Here is a 12,252-nt window from a genome sequence, read left to right as displayed (position 1 = left end):
TCGCACACATCACCATCCACCCACCCCACACCACCGCTCACACCCAGCCCGCTGGCTCCCGCCTTAGTCACTGAAGAATTACACCAACGACAACTTCCTCCTACCAGAAAGTTCTGACCGTCCCCAGTACCTCAACCAAGACACCGGAAGTTGATATTTTACATCCAGCACGGAGGCTCCTGGGAAATGTAGTCCCGATTGACAGAAATCCAGGAGGCCTACAGCTTCGGAGAAATCCCAGCATGCAACTTGAGCAGCCTCTCTGGGAACTTCGTCCAGTGGTTTGTGGGAGTTCCCACGGTGTGCGCGCTTAAAGGGGTGGCTCCCTAGCGTGGTTGTGGCTCAGGCCTTTAATCCAAGCAACTCGAAGCCAGTTTGGTCTACAGATTGAGTTCTAGGGAAGGCTCCAAAGGTACCGAGAAACCCTGTCTCAAAAAAAAAAAAAAAAAAAAAAAAAGTTACTTCCGGGTAATTTATTTTCTCTCCTATGAATTGTACAGACGAGCCTAAATTTAAAGTACAGAATTTGAATAAAATTAGATCAAGACGCCAGGCGGTGGTGGCGCACGTCTTTAATCCCAGCACTTGGTAGGCAGAGACAGGCGGATCTCTGTGAGTTTATGGCCAGCCTGGTCTACAGAGTAAGTTCCAGTACAACCAGGCTGTTACATACAGGAACCCTGTCTCGAAAAACAAACCAAAACAACAAAAGAAGCTCGAGACATAACTGCTCTGAATACGCTTTGCATGAGACTCTGGAGTAGGATTCCACCTCGCTGTGAGACAGTGGAACTATGATAAATTTGAAAAGACTGAACTAGAGAGTTGGTTTGTTTGGTTGGTTTAAAACGAGAGTGCTTAACATCACAGATTTCAGAGAATCAGATGTGCCAGGCCCTTCCATGGTTCAGTGTCCATGGTATTTACACAAGAAAATATTATTGAGGACTGAAGGGTCCAAGAATAAGAATATAAAAATATAAACCGGGCAGTGGTGGCGCACGCCTTTAATCCCAGCACTTGGGAGGCAGAGGCAGGCAGATCTCTGTGAGTTCTAGGCCAACCTGGTCTATGGAGTAAGTTTTAGGACAGGCTACAGAGCTACAGAGAAAACCTGAATCGAAAAACCAATATACACACATGCCTAGGAGAATAGGAACAGACTTCAGCAGCTTTCTCAGTAGCTGAAGGATTAACTATTAACAGTGGGTTACTCCACTTTACAACCCGTAGCTCTGTTTACAAGGCCAAAGCATCTGTCTGCAAACTGAGAGCTAGCCTACAGATATGAGCTGTGTCAACTTTTAGGAAATGGATATATGACCTCTGGGTTATGCATTATCCCTGCTATGGGAAACTGGCAGCATCAAAGGGGAGAGCACAGGGCTCAGTAAACACTATCTGGAAGTACCAAGAAAGACAATAGATTAAGTCACTAGTTTAACTGAAAAACTCTGTTAATGGAGATTGTGAAGTAAGGCTATCTGTATCTGAGATTTACCTGGAGATTATAAAAATTCCTTTGTTCAGACCTAATGCTTGGTGCCCCTACTGTAAAAGGTGGGTTCAGAAACCAGCCTTTGCCACAGCCTTACAGAAGCCATCTCTGACTGTGGTCTCAACTAGCTGATAAGCTTTTTGTGCCCCATGGAGATTTTTTTTTTCCTGGATTCTGGTTTCTGGAATAAAGTTTGCTTCTTGTTTATTAGACTGTGGTGGTCTGTCCCTATCTTTGCACAACCCCCCTGAACCCAACAAGGACCACGTTGGTATGTGATACAAGAGCTGTGACCATGTTGAAGGATGAAGGATTAGCATGTGGCAGTATCCTAAACAACTCGGAAGAACGCTTCCCTTTTGTAGAAAAAAAAAAACCTACTTTTGTGGTAATACAACACTGTTGAAGTTTCAAAGTCACTTTTGTTGTTTATTTACACATTTTTTCATTCCAGAATGTTATGAGGAACAAATTTCAAGACAGTTGATGTCCCTAATAAGACCACTAAGCGTATGAAATGAATTATGAGTGCCCGAGAAGCTGAAAGTATAAATTGTCAGATTGGTCTGGAAACATGCAAGCCCAACTGTGTTCTACAGAAAATATATTAAAGGTATGTACTCTAGCATAGCACAATAGTTAAGAGAAGACTGAAGTCGACTTTAAAATTGAGGGAGCTGGGAACAAATAATATTGCCAGTGAAAATAAAGAGAGCAAGGGCATGGTAGGGCATGGCTTTTAATCCCTGCACAGGAGAGGCAAAACCAGATGTACGTCTGTGAGATGAAGACCAACTAGGAGGAGTTCAGCTAAGACTATATAGTGAAACCCTGCCTAAATATTGAAATAAGCTCATAGTACACTCCTATTGGCATAACTTCAAAGATGAAGGAGGGGAAAACTTAGAGCATTATTAAGGAATGACAGCCAAATCTACCCTCGTATTCAAATGTTTTCAATTTCACTGATGAACAAGTCCAGAAAAGCACCACAGCATTGTCGAATTGCACAGCATTTCAGCTATGAATGCTGTCAGAATCAAAATGGAGACAGTGAAACATTAATGGAACCAAGGGTGTCTTGAAGGGAGGGCTTTCATCCTCACACAACTACAGCAAAAATGGTTCCTAGACGCCTTTGAAGTCCATAGTAGTACTCAAGGCCCACATGACCTTACACACGAAAGGTACTTCGGTGAGTACATCTGTTGGTTCTGTTTCTCTAACTACAGGATGATGTCATCTTGTCATTGCTTCTTGTAGCCAAGGATGTTCCAAAACCACTTCTCTTTCCTACATGTCACCTTTACAAACTCTTGCTTCCCTGATCTCTCCGAATTATCAGGTGCTCTATTGTACATCTTCCATATTGCAGTCTTCTGATTGCCCCTGAACTATTTTAAGACATCTACTCTCTCGGGTTTTTTTTATTGGTGTACATTCTTATGTATACACACTTGGGGGGAGAACTTGGTTCCTGGTATTCTTCTTTACCACTCTCCACCTTATTTTTTGAAAGAGATTTTCAGTGACCCAAGAATGCCCAGTTTACTAGATAAGCACACCAGTGAGGTTCTATGATCCACCTGATCTAGACAATAAGCTCTGCAGAGGCTTGGTTTATGTCCCTACCTCTGGCTTTTTTATTATTGATTTTTATTGAGCTCTACATTTTTCTCTGCTCCCCTCCCTGCCTCTCCCCTCCTCCCTTAAACCCTCTCCCAAGGTCCCCATGCTCCAATTTACACAGGAGATCTTGTCTTTTGATACTTCTCATGTAGATTAGATCTATATATATAAGTCTCTCTTAGTGTCTTCATTGTTGTCTAAGTTCTCTGGGATTGTGGTTTATAGGCTTGGTTGTTTTTTTTTTTTTTTTTGCTTTATGTTTAAAAACCACCTATGAGTGAGTACATGTGATAATTGTCTTTCTGTGTCTGGGTTACCTCACTCAAAATAATGTTTTCTAGCTCTGTCTGTTCTCCTGCAAAATTTAAGATGTCATTTTTTTTCCTGCTGTGTAGTACTCCATTGTGTAAATGTAACACATTTTCCTTATCCATTCTTAGGTCAAGGGGTATTTAGGTAGTTTCCAGGTTCTGGCTATGACAAACAAAGCTGCTATAAACATAGTTAAGCACATGTCCTTGTGGCAAGATTGAGCATCCTTTGGATAGATACCCAAAAGTGGTATTACTGGGTCTTGAGGAAGGTTGTTTCCTAATTTTCTGAGAAATCGCCACACTGACATCCAAAGGGGCTGTTCCAGCTTGCACTCCCACCAGCAATGCGGAAGTGTTCCCTTTTCCCCACAACCTCTCCAGCATAAGTTGTCATCAGTGTTTTTGATCTTGGCCATTCTTACAGGTGTAAGATGGAATCTCAGAGTTGCTTTGATTTGCATTTCTCTGATGACTAAGGATGTTGAACATTTCCTTAAGTGTCTTTCAGCCATTTTAGATTCCTCTGTTGAGAGCTGGAGCTGATGGGCCAGGCAGTGTTTAAATGAATACAGTTCCTGTGTGATTATTTCAGGTATAAACTAGCAGGGCAGCTGGGATGAAAAGCAGGCGCACCCCTCCTTTTAAATGAACTACACAATCACAATACCTTAATTAAGATCAGAAATACATATACATGGGGACTGGAGAGATGGCTCAGTGGTTAAGAGCATTGCCTGTTCTTCCAAAGGTCCTGAGTTCAATTCCCAGCAACCACATGGTGGCTCACAACCATCTATAATGAGGTCTTGTGCCCTCTTCTGGCCTGCAGACATACACACAGACAGAATATTGTATACATAATAAATAAATAAATTAAAAAAGAAATACATATAACAAAATTGACCTTAAATTTGTATCCATAAATCAAGATTTATACCAATGCAAATTATTCATATCTATATCCCCCTTTAAATGTAAAAGAACATTTATAAACAATATTTGGGAATATGGGTGTAGTTTTTTCTCTCCATACTGCTTCGTGCTGTATGGGGGTGCTGTTAATCATGTCTTTCATGGTGTATCCTGTATGCTAGGTTCATCTCAGTCAGCAGTTAAGCAAAGTAAGTTTTTGAGGCTGTTCACAGCAACCTTTCAGCAAGGCGTGGTCTATCATACCATATTGGTCTAGAAGAACTCCACAGGATCTCATCCTCAGTGAAAACAAAAGAAGAGCCTCTTTTCCAAAGCATCATTTCCTTAGACCCAAATTCTGAAGTCATTATACCTTTATAATATACATGCTGGATTAGCTTAGCAGCACATACAATGAAAAGTCTCTCTGTACTTAGCTCCTTCACAGTCAAAAATATTTTTTAAAACACAATAATACACATAATCCAGACTCTCTGTGAATTTTCCATTTTTACATGGCTTATTTTTTTTATCTATGACTATCTGTACTGTCTCTTTACAGACTTTACCCTTTTTTAAAAAGTATTAACTTTATTTTATGACTCTGTGTACTCTTTATCTTTTCTCTCCCAAGCCTACATATATTTATACAACATTGTGACCCATTTAGAGGTCTTTTATGTCTGAATCTGTCCTTATTGCTTTGTCTGAAATTCTCTACTGTCTTGAAGAGCTTTTAAAATGCTAAGCTCTTAAGAATCTAAGCTGTGACAATCCCAGGTCAAATACAGGTACTGCCTGCTTGCCCTGCCCAGTCCAACAGGGCGGAGCCACTTGTGCCTCTGAGCCACAGGCATGCAGTGCCCCTCTTCCAGGCACACTGTAGCACTTTATTCACAAACCGCATCTGAATGCTCTGTCTCCCATAAGAGACAGAGGTCATGCTAGGAGCATAGCCGAGAAAGCGAGCATTTTAAAACTGTATGGCTTTTTTTTTTCACTACTGCTGAATCAGGAAAATCTCTCTTAAAGTAGCTGTGGCAAGCCGCCAGCAAACAGCAAGAAGCTGTGTTAAACTTTGCATTCTTTTTGAAGCTCTCTCAGATTTTGTGTGGAGTCAGTTTACCACATTGGAGCACCATTCTGTTACAAGGAGGGGTGGGCCTGCTTTTCATCCAAGCTGCCCTGCTAGCTTACACCTGAAATAATCACACAGAAACTGTATTCATTTAAACACTGCCTGGCCCATCAGCTCCAACCTCCCATTGGCCAACTCTTACTTCCCAATTCAACCCATTTCCATCAATCTGTGCATTGCCACATGACTGTGGCTTATTGGCAAGATTCTAACTGGCATCCATCCCAGGCAGGAGATCCATGGCATTTCGACTCTGCCCTTCTTCCTCCCAGCATTCAGTTCTGTCTACTCCGCCTACCTAAGTTCTGCCCTATCAAAAGGCTAAGGCAGTTTCTTTGTTCAACCAATGAAAGCAACACATAAACAGAAGGACCTCCTACACCAATACAATATCTTATAAAGTGATAGATATCTTTCCTCCAGTTTTTTTAATTATTTATTTTGGTGGTGTGATAGCTATTCTTGGTTGTTAACTTGTTTCTATCTGGAATGAACTACAATCCAGAATTGGAGGGCACACCTGTGAAGAATTTTCTGCTTGGTTTTGAGGTAAGTCAATCCACTTCTAATCAGGACCTTTGAAGTAAGAAGACATACACCTTTGATTCATCAGATCTTAAGGCTGAAAGACAAAGACCTGTAATTCAGGTCTTGAGTCAGGATGATATGTGCCTTTAAACCAAATCTTGAGGCAGGAAGGCGTACCTTTAATATGGGCCATACCTTCTGGTTGAAATCTATAAAAGGACATAGAAGAAGGAAGCTTTTGTTCTTTGCCTGCGTGTCTTCACCTAACTAGCACATTCATTCCTTCACAGACATGGAAACCTACCTCACTAAGGTTCTAGCATATACAGGTAAGACACCCTGTCTTGTGGGAGTGAGCAACTACTAGATTATTGCACTTTCCCTTCCAACTAGGCAGTGTTCGATTAGCTGGACTGCACCTGTAGTCATTCCATTAAACCCTGTGTGAGTGTGTTCATTCCATAAGTTCTGTGACCCTAGAGAACCCTAACTAATGTAGGTGGAAACAATATCATTATTGAATTTTATACTAGGTAACTCTTCAACATGATGAACTTAAATCAGAGTAATCTTTCCCCAAAGTATCATACATGTGAATGTATCATTCCAAATAGGTACTAACAAACAGGAAGTAAATTTTTGAGATACCACCATAACAGTATAATTTAGAATCCAATATCTTGTCAGATACAAATGACTGTAGACGCATAAACAGAACAAAGCATCAATTATTTTATATAGAAGAAATAGCTCTTCTTGGACATTCCAGTTATCATCAAGCCTGGAGACATTGCTCAGCAGTTAAGATCACTGACTGTACTTTCTTGCTGAGAACTCACATGCAGTGTTCATCACCCACATGGTGGTTCAGACTGTCTTAACTTCAGTCCCAGGCCTTCTTTTGACCCCCTCATGTATCAGGCACACACAAAAAAAGTGCACTTACAGGCACAGCCTCCACCTGTACCTATTGGAGAAAGAAATAAGCAACTCATCTCCTGGCTGGACAGCCCAGGCCTCTAGGCCCTAGACCCTGGGGCATATCCTGTGCCCCTCCCCCACCCATCACTGCTCCATCAGCTGGGTAGCAGGTAACACCTGCAGGAAGAACCTCCACCACCACCCCTGCCAGCTATTTCCCTGCCAACCAACTCCACAACATCAGAGACCTCCTAAGCACAGGGTTCACCTGTACTGATTGGAGGAAGAGGTGAGTAACTGGTCTCCCAGTTGGGAGCTGATACCAATACTCCTCAAATTGTCCAACACAATAGAAAAGAAGGAACATTGCCAAATTCTTTTTATGAGGCTACAGTTACCCTGATACTCAAACAACACAAAGATGCAACGAAGAAAGAGAATTACAGACAAATCTCCCTCATGGACGTATATGCAAAAATACTCAATAAAATAGTGGGAAACCAAATCCAATAATACATCAAAAATTCATTCATCATGATATAGTGGGCTTCATCCCAGAGATGAAGGGATGGTTCAACATACAAAACTTTGTCAATGTAATCCACCATATAAACAAACGGACAGAAAAAAAAAACACGTGATCATCTCATTAGATACTGAAAAAAACTTAGACAAAATCCAACACCCCTTCATGATAAAGGTCTTGGAGAGATCATGGCTAGAAGGAACATAGTAAAGTCAATATACAGCAAGCCAACAATTAACATCAAACTAAATGGAGAGAAATTTAAAGTAATTCCATTAAAATCAAGAACAAGACAAGGCTGTCCACTCTCTTCATATCTATTAAATATAGCACTTGAAGTTCTAGCTAGAGCAGCAAGACAACAAACAGAGATCAAGGGGATACAAATAGGAAAGGAAGAAGTCAAACTTTTGTTAGTTGTAGATGATGTGATAGTATATACAAGGACCACAAAAATTCTACCAGGGATTTCCTACAGTTGATAAAAACCTTCAGTAATGTGCTGGGATAGAAAATTAACTAAAAAAAAATCAGTAGCCCTCCTATATCTAAATGATAAATTGTCCGAGGAAAAAAAGTGAAGCATCTTTAAAATAGCCACAAATAATATGAAATATCTTGGGGTAACTCTAACAAAACAACTGAAAGACCTGTATGACAAGAACTTTAAGTCTTTGAAGAAAGAAATTAAAGAAGATAGCAGAAAACGGAAGCATCTCCTGTGATCAGGGATAGGTAGGATCAACATGGTTAAAAAAATGGCATTCTTACCAAAAGCAATATACAGATTCAGTGCAATGGCCAACAAAATACCAACACAATTCTTCACAGACATCAAAAGAACAATACTCAATTTTATATGGAAAAAAACACAATACCCAAAACAATCCTATATGATAAAGGAACTTCTGAAGGCATCACCATCCCTGACTTCGAGTTCTACTATAGAACTATAGTAATAAAAACAACTTGGTACTGATATAGAAACAGAAATGTGGATCAGTGGAATTAAATTAAAGATCCTGATACTAATCCAGATACCTATGGACACCTGATATTTGACAATGAAATCAAAATTGTACAATGGAAAAAGAAAACCTCTTCAATAAATGGTGCTGGCATAACTGGATGGCAACATGTAGAAGAATACAAATAGATTGATATCTAACCCCATGCACAAAACTCAAATAAAAATGGGTCAAAGACCTCAACATAAATCCACCTACACTGAACCTCATTGAAGAGTAAGTGGGAAGTACCCTTGAACATATGGGCACAGGAGACCACTTCCTAAATATAACCCCAATAACATAGACATTGAAAGCAACAATCAATAAATGGAACCCCTGAAACAGAAGCTTCTTTAAGGCAAGGGCTATGGTAAATAAGACAAAATGGAAGCCTACAGAATGGGTAGTGTGGGAGAATTGTCTGTATTCTGTCAATCATGTTTTGAATAAATGCTGAATGGCCAGGTAGGAAGTATAGGCGGGTCAACCAGACAGGAAATAGAGGCGAGACAATGAGAACAGGAGAATTCCTGGAAGGAGGAAGCCCATTCCCCAGAGTCCTACCCAGACTACCGAAGAAGCAGGATGTAATCTACCCAGCTAAAAAAGGTACTAAGCCATGTGGCTATCGTAGATAAGGATAATGGGTTAATATAAATTACAAGAGTTAACAAGAAGCCTGAGCTAATGGCCCAATTAGTTTATAATTAATGCAGACTCTGTGTTTGATCTTCTTTGGGACTTGCCAGCTGTGGGAATTGGGCAGGTCATAAACCCCCACAAGCCAGCCCTCATACTACAAGTGGGAAAAGATCTTCATCAATCCCACATCTGATAGAGGACTTACCTCTAAAGTATATTTAAAAAATCAAGAAATTAGACATCAAAATACTAAACAATCCAATCAAAAATAGAGAAATCTCAACAGAAGAATCTCAAATGGCTAAAAGACATTTAAGTAATTTCTCAACATCCTTAGTATTCAGGGAAATGCAAATCAAAACTACTCAGATACCATCTTACACCAGTCAGAATGGCGAAAATCAAAACCACTGATGACAGCTTATGTTGAAGAGAATGTAGAGTAAGGGGAACACTCTTCCACGCTGAGGGGAGTGCAAACTTTTACAGCCACTTTGGAAACTAATATGATGATTTCTCAGAAAATTGGGAATCAATCTACATCAAGACCCAGCAATACCACTCTTGGGCATATACTCAAGGAATGCTCAATCATACCACAAGTACACTTGCTCAACTATGTTCATAGCAGCATTATACATAATAGCCAGAACCTGGAAACAACCTAGATGCCCCTCAACCAAATAATGCACAAAGAAAATGTGGTACATTTATACAATGGAGTATTACTCAACAATAAAAAAATTACATCATGAAATTTGCAGGCAAATGGATGGAACTAGAACAAAATCATCCTGTGTCAGTGTAGCAATTCCTCAGAAAATTACAAAACAACCTTCCACAAGGCCTAGTAATACCACTTTTGGGTATCTATCCAAAGGATGCTCAATCATACCACAAGAACATGTGCTCAACTATGTTCATAGCGGCATTGTTTGTCATACCCAGAACCTGAAAACAACCTAAATGCCCCTCAACCGAAGAATAGATAAGGAACTGCCACACCAGCACGGCAACTGTAGTTCTGTGAGTGAGGGACATCAGGATTAACACACAACACAACTTCAGATTCTGCAAGCAAGCCTTTATTCCACTTTCTCACACATATAAGCAGGGGAGGCCGAACCAGCAAAAGCAGGAAGCTCATCACCACAACTCACATGGCTTAGGGGTAAACATACTTAAAAACATTGCTCCCATACTGAACTCGAGTTGGAAGAGGCGAGTCCGGTCTCAAAATGAAGGGCCATGATCCAAAGGAACCAGAACAGTTGAGGAAACTGTTTATTGGTGGTCTGAGCTTTGAAACCACAGATGATAGCTTAAGAGAACATTTTGAGAAATGGGGCACACTTACAGATTGTGTGGTAATGAGAGATCCCCAAACAAAACGTTCCAGGGGCTTTGGTTTTGTGACCTACTCTTGTGTTGAAGAGGTGGATGCTGCAATGTGTGCTCGGCCACACAAAGTTGGTGGGCGTGTGGTGGAACCAAAGAGAGCCGTTTCTAGAGAGGATTCTGTAAAGCCTGGTGCCCATTTAACAGTGAAGAAAATCTTTGTTGGTGGTATTAAAGAGGATACAGAAGAGTACAACCTGAGAGACTACTTTGAAAAGTATGGCAAGATTGAAACCATAGAAGTTATGGAAGACAGGCAGAGTGGGAAAAAGAGAGGATTTGCTTTTGTGACTTTTGATGACCATGACACAGTTGATAAAATTGTTGTTCAGAAATACCACACTATTAATGGGCATAATTGTGAAGTGAAAAAGGCCCTTTCTAAACAAGAGATGCAGTCTTCTGGATCACAGAGAGGCTGTGGAGGTGGATCTGGCAATTTTATGGGTCGTGGAAGGAACTTTGGAGGTGGTGGAGGTAATTTTGGTCGTGGTGGAAACTTTGGTGGAAGAGGAGGCTATGGTGGTGGAGGTGGTGGCAGCAGAGGTAGTTATGGAGGTGGTGATGGTGGATATAATGGATTTGGAGGTGATGGTGGCAACTATGGTGGTGGTCCTGGTTACAGCAGTAGAGGAGGCTATGGTGGTGGTGGACCAGGCTATGGAAACCAAGGTGGTGGATATGGTGGTGGTGGAGGAGGAGGATATGACGGTTACAATGAAGGAGGAAATTTTGGTGGAGGTAACTATGGTGGTGGGAGCTATAATGACTTTGGAAATTATAGTGGACAACAGCAATCAAATTATGGACCCATGAAAGGGGGCAGTTTTGGTGGAAGAAGCTCAGGCAGTCCCTATGGTGGTGGCTATGGATCAGGTGGTGGAAGTGGTGGATATGGTAGCAGAAGGTTTAAAAATAAAACAGCAGAAAAGGGCTACAGTTCTTAGCAGGAGAGAGAGCGAGGAGTTGTCAGGAAAGCTGCAGGTTACTTTGAGACAGTCATCCTAAATGCATTAGAGGAACTGTAAAAATCTGCCACAGAAGGAGCGATGATCCATAGTCAGAAAAGTTACTGCAGCTTAAACAGGAGGCCCTTCTTGTTCAGGACTGTCAGAGCCACAGTTTGCAAAAAGTGCAGCTATTGATTAATGCAATGTAGTGTCAATTAGATGTACATTCCTGAGGTATTTTATCTGTTGTAGCTTTGTCTTTCTTTTTCTTTTCATTACATCAGGTATATTGCCCTGTAAATTGTGGTAGTGGTACCAGGAATAAAAAATTAAGGAATTTTTAACTTTTCAATATTTGTGTAGTTCAGTTTTTCTACATTTTAGTACAGAAACTTTAACAAAAATAACGCAGTTTTGAAGGTGTTTCCTTGTGAGTTAACAAGTAAAGAAGATCATTGTTAATTACTATTTTGTATAAATTTTGCTAAAGTTAACTGTAAAGAAACACCTACTGACTTGCAACTTAAGGGGAATCTATTCTCCCCATTTCCAAAACCATGATAAATGGGCGCTGACATGTGGAGAGAATAGATATTTGTATGTTTGCAATGTGTGTTTTAGATAATTAGGATTGGGTAATAAAAAATAGCATATTTGTGAATTTAATAGCATTAAGATTACTTTCAAATGAAAAAGATCTCAAAAGTTAAAAAAAACATTACTGAGAACAACAGATTGTTCCTGTTTTCAGAACAACCAACCACAAGAGTGCAAAACAGGTCAAGT

The 12,252-nt window shown here is 40.4% G+C and overlaps 1 protein-coding gene across 1 annotated transcript; it reads left to right on the top strand.

The window, feature by feature from the left end:
• Nucleotides 1–10,356: 10,356 nt before the first annotated feature.
• On the top strand, nt 10,357–11,539 carry LOC130869722 (heterogeneous nuclear ribonucleoprotein A3-like). The gene has a single exon (XM_057762127.1). It carries the CDS (start codon nt 10,357–10,359, stop codon nt 11,461–11,463), a length of 1,107 nt encoding a protein of 368 aa, XP_057618110.1. The 3' UTR covers nt 11,464–11,539.
• Nucleotides 11,540–12,252: the final 713 nt, after the last annotated feature.

Source organism: Chionomys nivalis, chromosome 2 (genome assembly GCF_950005125.1).
Source record: "Chionomys nivalis chromosome 2, mChiNiv1.1, whole genome shotgun sequence".
Classification (NCBI taxonomy): domain Eukaryota; kingdom Metazoa; phylum Chordata; class Mammalia; order Rodentia; family Cricetidae; genus Chionomys; species Chionomys nivalis.
The sequence above is the reverse complement of the archived record's forward strand: the minus strand, read 5'-3'. Positions and strand labels throughout refer to the sequence as shown.